The sequence below is a fragment of the Terrapene carolina genome, unplaced genomic scaffold (genome assembly GCF_002925995.2).
Source record: "Terrapene carolina triunguis isolate 2854851 unplaced genomic scaffold, T_m_triunguis-2.0 Scaffold62, whole genome shotgun sequence".
NCBI lineage: Eukaryota > Metazoa > Chordata > Testudines > Emydidae > Terrapene > Terrapene triunguis.
The window spans coordinates 31,240,625-31,249,500 of NW_020664413.1; the positions used below are offsets into that span (position 1 = coordinate 31,240,625).

The 8,876-nt window shown below is 45.9% G+C and overlaps 1 protein-coding gene across 1 annotated transcript; it reads left to right on the forward strand.

Annotated features, from left to right (window-relative positions):
- The first annotated feature begins 1,219 nt into the window (after positions 1 to 1,219).
- Positions 1,220 to 8,583, forward strand: TBR1 (T-box brain transcription factor 1). Its single transcript, XM_024199719.2, has 6 exons — positions 1,220 to 1,911; positions 2,340 to 2,494; positions 2,810 to 2,931; positions 3,411 to 3,569; positions 4,661 to 4,722; positions 7,740 to 8,583. Exons 1-6 carry the CDS (start codon positions 1,220 to 1,222, stop codon positions 8,581 to 8,583), a joined length of 2,034 nt encoding a protein of 677 aa, XP_024055487.1.
- Positions 8,584 to 8,876: the final 293 nt, after the last annotated feature.

Genomic DNA, 8,876 nt, shown 5'->3' on the forward strand with positions numbered 1-8,876 from the left:
CACTGTGAAAATCGCGCCTGTCGACGTGGGTGTCTAGTTTTTCCCTAGTTTAATGAAATCGTTATTTGGGATCCTCCCCTCCCCCCGCCCTAAATCTTTTCTCTGACAGGAGCTCTAGCAACACGTTAATTTATTTCTATGAATCGAGCTAACTGCTTCTGACAAATCTATTACAAAAGATATCTCCCTCCTAGCACTGCCTGTGTGATTCAGTCACTGAGAGAAAACACACGTCAAGTGGAAGGGAAGCTGGAGCTAGATGGAGAGATGGATGCCTTGTGCCATGCTTGTCTGATAATCTCCCGCATTACAGCACACAGATCAAATATTTATTTACTGAAGAATCAGTAAACATGTCTGCAAATACATTAGGGCACTTCAGCTGTACAGCTTATAATTATTTCAAAACTCAAAAGAGATGAGACATTGTTCCTGTGTACATATGCTGCCTGAACTGAGTTTTATGGGTGTTTTATTTTTCCAACGCAGCATTTACCTTTGGGGGGAGGGAGTTACACTGGAGGATGGGGGAGTATATCTTATAAAGGATTGCGTCCCGTTATTGTGCACTTCGTATTAGCCGGAGAAGCCAAATTCTGGAACTTCTAAGGTGAGATAAGGCCTCCAGCTTGTGGTTTGTATGCTTTTTACATTGAAATCGTTACACTCAGAGTGAATGCTGACACCTGGGCTCATTCTGAACCCCAAAGTCTTATCTCTTTCCTTCTTCACAAAAAAGGTGGGGAAAAAATTAGGAAATCGCAGGTCTTTGATTTTTTTTTTCCTATCCGTAGTCACAAAGCTCGAAAGGTCACACTGTAATGAGCACTCATAGCAAACACAGTCCCCCCCCCCCTTCCCTTCTATCCCACAATAAAATCATCTCCTTCAATTTGCCATGATCGTCGCGACCAGGAGCCAGGTGATTATCCTAATTAATGTCTATCTAATTAAATTACTGTCAGCGGTTAACCAATGGCAGGAGCCGTTTCATCCGCTCCACAAGCAGCAAGATCAAAAGTGAGTCTTTCCTTATTGCTGCATAGTGTCAATTGGCCAATCTCTTCTCCCAGGGAAAAAAAAAGTAAATCAAACGTTGGGGAAGCATTTGGTGGGAGAAGTGCTTTCTGCCTCGTGAGGGTCCCAGGATGTCTAGTTTATGTTAAGAGGAGCCCTTTAGAACCCGAGACTGAAGGGTTATTATATTGGTGCTAGAGCTATGCAGCTGGAGCATTGTCTTTCTCCCTCTATCATGCTCTCCAAGAAATTTCTCAATGTGAGCAGCAGTTACCCACATGCAGGCGGATCTGAGCTTGCCTTGCATGATCATCCCATTATCTCGACCACTGACAACCTGGAGAGAAGTTCACCTCTGAAAAAAATTACCAGAGGGATGACGAATCAGTCAGATACAGACAATTTTCCTGACTCCAAGGACACACCAGGGGACGTCCAGAGAAATAAACTCTCTCCCGTCTTGGACGGGGTCTCGGAGCTTCGTCACAGTTTCGATGGATCTGCTGCAGATCGCTATCTGCTCTCTCAGTCCAGCCAACCCCAGTCCGCTGCCGCTGCTCCTAGTACAATGTTCCCTTACCCCAGCCAGCATGGACCCGCTCACCCAGCCTTTTCCATCGCCAGTCCAAGCCGCTACATGGCTCACCATCCTGTGATCACCAATGGAGCTTACAACAGCCTCCTGTCCAACTCTTCTCCACAAGGTTACCCAACGGCAGGCTACCCTTATCCCCAGCAGTACGGCCATTCCTACCAAGGAGCGCCTTTCTACCAGTTTTCCTCCACCCAGCCGGGGCTGGTGCCCGGCAAAGCTCAGGTCTACCTGTGCAACAGGCCACTCTGGCTGAAATTTCACCGGCACCAGACAGAGATGATCATCACCAAACAAGGGAGGTAAGCGGCACTTGCTGCTGCTGCTGCATGGAGCGATTGAGCATTAGGTGGTGGGGTTGGGACTCCAAACTCTTCCTTACGGAGGCTTTTGAGGGAGGCGATCTGCGCTTAATATTCGGGGTGACTGACAATGCAACCCACAAAGTCCAACGTGGAAATGGGGACCTGGATGGGGTAGGTCACAGGGGGCGCCTGGGTGGCAGCTGCTAGGGGGGCTTGTGATGTGCTTGTACCAGGTGTCTAGAGATAGGGTGCAGGTCCCTACCTGGCCAGCAGTCCCTCCGGAGAGGGCACCCAATGCGGCTCCCTCCTCCCTTTGTCCTCATCCCCTTTTCATTCAGCCCTTTAAGTTCCCCCCCTTGTTATTTGTGGTTCTCGGCTTATCACGAAACTGGTTGGTTTTGTGTGTGTGTGTTTTCTATTAACAGGCGCATGTTCCCTTTCCTAAGTTTTAATATTTCTGGTCTCGATCCCACGGCTCATTACAATATTTTTGTGGATGTAATTCTGGCCGATCCCAACCACTGGAGATTTCAAGGAGGCAAATGGGTTCCCTGCGGCAAGGCGGACACCAATGTACAAGGCAAGTTCTTCCAATTAACACTTTTCCCGACACATATTTAGGTGAGAATGGTTAATTAAAGCCTTTGTGGACTGGCTCAGGCGACTTCTTAAACGAGAATGGGCCAATGATGCTTTAAAAAAAATAAAAAGAGGGAGGGGGGAGTGAAGGGTGTTCAGAAAATGCTATTTTAATCCTTCCCAGTTAAAACGAAGGAAGCTTTGCCGGTAAAGCGCTGCTAAGTTTAATGCGATTCACTGGATCCCTGTGTGTGCTGCTACAGTTGCAGGAGGGGTGTGTGTGTAAGAATCGTGGTGTGTTTATTTGTTTCTTTAGGAAACCGAGTGTACATGCACCCCGATTCCCCCAACACAGGAGCCCACTGGATGCGTCAGGAAATCTCTTTTGGGAAATTAAAACTTACAAACAATAAAGGAGCATCAAACAACAACGGGCAGGTCAGTGAAACGCACACACGCTCTTATTTGTTGCTTCCAATAAAATCCTGAAAATTCAGCTCAGATCCCTGTTTTCTTAGGTAAACCACACTGCTAGGGTAAAACGTGCGAGTTTCTATTCCTAACGAGTTAGAATTGTACAGGACTTCCGAGGAAGAAAAAAAAATGCTGCACAACCCAGCAACAAAACCCAGACCCAGATCAGAGTTGGGTTATGTGTGTGTGTGCGGGGCATTCTGAAGTGGAGTGAATCTGTAGCTGTCCTGCTAAAAGGGAGCGATGACTAGGTGGTGTCTTAGGGGTGCATTTCGCCTTCTCTGATTATTAATATTAATCCTCTCTGACAGCTCGGCCTCGGCTTTTTATTCAAGCGCTTTAATAAGAAAAAATACCAGTAAATATCCGTCTTTTTCTCCCTCTCCTCGCTCCAATTTAGCGTTTCTGCCCCTTTGTCCCCCTCCCTTTTCTCTGCCTGACAGATGGTGGTCTTGCAGTCCTTGCACAAGTACCAGCCCCGTTTGCATGTGGTGGAGGTGAACGAAGACGGGACGGAGGATACTAACCAGCCGGGCAGAGTGCAGACTTTCACCTTCCCGGAGACTCAGTTCATAGCCGTCACCGCCTATCAGAACACCGATGTAAAGAGCTTGGCGCTGTATTTCCCTCGCGGCCATCCTCACCCTCAACCGGCCAGCAGCGCTTTAGAGCTTCCGAGGCCGGCTCGTGGGGGCTCCGTGTAGGTGCCGGGGAAGAGAGAAGCAGATACACACCGTGCAGAGTGCTGGCGCGCGTGTGTGTCTGCGGCAAAGGGGTGATTGAATCCAGCCGGCACCTTTTTATTCCCCCTGCAGGATCCGTGCGGGCTGGACCTAGATGTATAATATATTTGGAGTTGCAATTCTGTACCTTTTGCTAAAATCGTCAAGAATTGTGAGCCCCAAATCCGCAACACGGGCAAATGTGTGGATCAGATTTCTGTATCTTTGCATTTGCCCTAGTTAGTCTCACGAACACACACAACTCTGGCGTGGGGTCTACAGAGTGAATATTTCATAGGGGCGCAATAACCATCAGTTTCCACAGTGAACATCTTCTTAGAAGGCCAAGCAGAAACCCGGTTGGCATTTATTATATTAAAACTAGAGTATAATATTTGTCAATAGCTGTTATGTTCCCATTGAAAAGCACACATTTAATCTGAGGTGATTTTTAAGCAAGACTGCAAAGAGCCACAGATGCTGCTGACTGTGTTGGGGGTGATGGTACATTTTAATCAGAATAAAATCCTGTTAATGTATAGACAGATATTTTTTGCTCTCACTTTAAATGGCATGCATTAAAAGTCGGTGTATTCTGTTTTCGATTGATAAACCAAGCACAGATACAATAATCTCTTAAAATGTGATATAAAAACACTTGAAATATTCATTTCTTATCCTAAATTTTAACTTTAATTGTGAATAATTACTTTTCAGAATAGACTGTCAAAATTATTTCACATTTTTATCAGTAATTGTAAGATCCATCAATTTTCCTCTAATTAAAACCTTTATAAATACGCTAAGCTTAGTTTTTATATTTTGAAGAGCGGCAATTTGAGCAACTAATGAAAAAAAAAGATCGAACAGCCCTGCTTTGAAAATGTGCCTCCTGTACGTTGCCCACTGTCATGCTTTCATTATGTATAGGTACGAGAAAATACTAATTGATCCTCTATTTTCCTTCCCAGATTACACAATTGAAAATAGATCACAACCCTTTTGCAAAAGGCTTTCGAGACAATTATGACACGTAAGTAAATTGTATTTTTATTATCCATCTTATCGGATGCGCCCACATAGGCCGGTAGATACTCTATTTGGTTTAGTATTTGGGGTTGGATTAAAAATCTCTCTAATTATTTAAACATTGAAATATTCAGTATTAAGCTTAAAAAAAAGTTCTCCCAGAGAAGAGAAAGCAAATGCAGGCTTCTAAACTCGGGACTGGATTTCGGGTGACTGAATAGAAATGAAATTCAGTTGTCTCCCTTATTTTTCATGGAAAACACTTGGTTTTCGCATTAATTTGTACGCCTGTGTTAGTAAGAGGCAAATCTTCTGTGCGGAAGAGGTAGCTGGAAGAGGCTGGCTAGCCCATTCAATACAACCTTGTGCAGTTTGGGGACAGATGCTCTTCTCACCCCCTCTGCCTGCATCTGAGGCTGCGTGTGACTTTGGCAGTTGTGATGTTCTTTCTGGCATATGACTTTGTACCCATTTTCAAGTTCCCGTTTATTCAAGCTGTGTATGTAGGCTATGAAATAAGGACCTCTTGAATGGGAGTTAAACTACTGAATATAAATGACTCTTTAAATCATCCTGGACACTATACAGAGAGTTTTAAAGGAAATTTCTTCTGTTTCTCACTCTGGTTTTCATTTTGGCGTTTTTGCCATTCCTATATATCTATATAGATATATAATGGGAAATGTCTTCGTGGAAGGCAAATATACATAGAGTTCATTATGCTTTTATCCAAGATCATTGGCCATACATACTGGTCTAATCTTTGACCGATGGTATGTTTGTGATACGGACTTCAAACTTGACTTTAGAAGTTTGCCCCATGCTCCTTTTCCCGCATTTAATGGAACAGCCCAAAATCTTAACGACACAATGTACACTGCTCAATGGCCCCTGTAAGGAAGGTTTGGAATAGGTAGAATAGCTAAGAGTACCCAAGCTAAGGTGCTATTTCTGAGTACTTCTGCTTCCCTTTACCCCCCAACACTGGTACACAGTGGAGAGAGAGCAAAAACAAAAATGAGAATAATGACATTCCACACCCACCTCCGATTGCTGTGACTATAAAGCAATAACATCAACAAACTGCTCTAGCACTGGAGTCTAGAAGGGAGAATCATCTAGAGAATGAGTGAGAAGAGCTCCTAACCCAATGCTACTCGGAGACCTGGTGGGAGGTGGGGAACTTAAACATCATGGGTAAGCGCACGGGTTTTTGCTCTCCTAATTTTGCCTGAGCTCCTATTCAATGGGAACAGAGTGGGCTGACCACCTGCCAGGATTGGGCTCTGTGTTTAAGGGGAATATTTTTCTTTTTTCCTTCTGAGTAAGAGAAGCGTATATGTGTTTTAAGGAAATGGAAACAGCCCCCCAGATAAAGCTTCTCTGGATCCCATTGAAGTCAGTCGGAGATTTGCCACGAAGTAAGGCCCACATTGAATAAAGCACTTAAGTATGTACTTAATTCTAAGCAGTTGCGTAAATCTATTCATATTTAGCAAATCAGTTAAACCCCATTGATAATGGGATTTAAGCACACACTTAAAGCTAGGCACTTGCTTAAATGCTTTTCTAAACCAGGGCCTAAAACTGGGATCAAGCTCCTAGAGTGACCACTCTGATTAAATTTAAAGTAGCTGACTGTTAAATCTTACACACATTTATTCTTATTTGGAAAATATAATCGTAGCTGGTTCACTCCCCTTCCCAAAAATGCAATGGAATGTGCAACAAGTGATCAGAGGAAAACACAGGGGTTCTGGCGATTTTGGTAAGAGCCGCAAAGGAGAAGTAACCTGAGTATTTGAGCATACAAAATAGGTCACTGGTGCTGTGCAGAGACTACATGGTCTTTGTAACTTAAATAAGACTTTTCTATATATAGGGTAGACAATCGATGAACAACCTTCTGGACTTCTCCAACCACAAAATGCCTCTGCTTTCTCTTCTTTTAAATTATAAACTTCACATGTATGTCGCTTTAAAAAAAGCTTAAATGCTGTCTAGCACATCGCATTTGTTTAAGGGCCAACTGTGTTCTGGATAAGTAATTTCAGGAGGCGTGGAGGGTTAATTAAAGCACAGTTTTAGCCTGAATGAAACGCACACACTAACTATTCATCCATTAATGGTTTTATAAACACAAATTGCAGTCCAAGATTGAAGGATTATATATAGGCTATATTGGAAACAATTGGGCGCATCTGCTTTTAAAATTCTTTCAGTAGGTGTTTGAAGATTAGCTGAATTTAAATTCAATAAAATCTGGATAGTTGGTTTGTGACTCTGAACAGTAAGTGTCAAACCGCAGAGATAATTTTTCAGTCTGCCATTCACGCTGTTTGCTACAAATGGACCAGGTTACCTGTTGCGCATATTGTGGGATTGGTCAATTTTCCACAATGCAGGCTTTCCCAAGGTACCATGAAAGATGGTAGGATGTTAGCTGACTTGTGGATTTTAAATAAATAAAAACAAGAAACTTCAGCCTCTAAATTACGCCCTTACTAGATATATACACAGCAAACTCGTTTTCAGTTTGTACTTGCCTATTTTTTTTAAAATAGTAAAATGTTAGATCCACTTTGCGGATGGTGTGTGTAAAAATAATCTGATTTTTTAAACTTTTCTGGCCTCAAATAGCCTCCCCAGTATTCAATATAAAGATGAACCAGAACTGTAGGGATATCTGCCTGGTATGTTTCAGGTTGTCATGTCAATCTAGTCAACTGGTTTCTTTAAATCATTGAATGGTCCCGCTTCTGCACCTGTGCTACACTATTGTGTTTCCGCGTAATGCATTTTCGGGGTATTTCTGTGAAGTCCGAACGGCGCTTTCTCCACTCCGGTCACTGCTGAAACTGGGCTCTCTTGCCAGCGAGTGCATTGGGTGAAATCCTGGCCCCACTGAAGTCAATGACAAAACTCCCGTTGGCTCCAGCGGACCCAGAGATCCATGCAGGGTGCCTGCCTGCGCCCTGCTCTGGCTCAGGACACCCAGAACTCTGCCCTTCTCTTTGGCAGGATCTACACGGGCTGCGACATGGACCGGCTCACGCCTTCACCCAATGACTCTCCCCGCTCGCAGATCGTGCCCGGGGCCCGCTACGCCATGGCGGGCTCCTTCCTGCAGGACCAGTTCGTGAGTAACTACGCCAAGTCCCGCTTCCACCCGGGCGCTGGCGCTGGCCCGGGACCAGGCAGCGACCGCAGCGTGCCCCACACCAACGGGCTGCTCTCTCCACAGCAAGCCGAGGATCCTGGGGCCCCGTCTCCGCAGCGCTGGTTTGTCACCCCGGCCAACAACCGCTTAGATTTCGCGGCCTCCGCTTACGACACGGCCACTGACTTTGCTGGCAATGCCGCCACCCTGCTGTCCTATGCAGCGGCCGGGGTCAAGGCGCTGCCCCTGCAGGCTGCTGGTTGCACTGGGCGGCCGCTGGGCTACTACACTGACCCTTCGGGATGGGGGGCGCGCAGCCCCCCGCAGTACTGCAGCAAATCCAGCTCCATGCTCTCCTGCTGGCCCAACAGTGCAGCCGCTGCCCGGATGGCCACCAGCAACCCTTACCTAGGGGAGGAGGCGGATAGCCTGGTCACCGAGAGATCCCCCTTGCCGGGCGCTGAGGACTCCAAGCCCAAAGACTTGTCTGACTCCAGCTGGATCGAGACCCCCTCGTCCATTAAATCCATCGATTCCACCGATTCTGGGATTTACGAGCAGGCCAAGAGGAGGCGGATCTCGCCCTCTGACACCCCGGTGTCGGAGAGCTCCTCTCCCCTCAAGAGCGAAGTGCTGACCCAAAGGGACTGTGAAAAGAACTGCGCCAAGGACATCGGCTACTATGGCTTCTACTCCCACAGCTAGACTCTGCCCCGTCCCCGTGCTTCGCTCTGTAGTCGGTCTCACACCGCCACGATCTCCAGTGAACACAACAGTCCTTTTGCACAACAACGTCTCAGCAGTTAGCGCACTGATCCCAACTTTAGCTGTATCTTTTTATTTCCCCCGTGAAAGAGTTTTAGCTGTAATCCTCGCTCCCTGTTTCCCTTTCTGAAGTGTAAAGAAACCCTACAACCCCTTTAGGAGATCTTGACATTCTTTGGCACCCGGTGCTGGCGCTGATATAGGAAAGCAGCAATTCTGCCGTTGAATCTCCT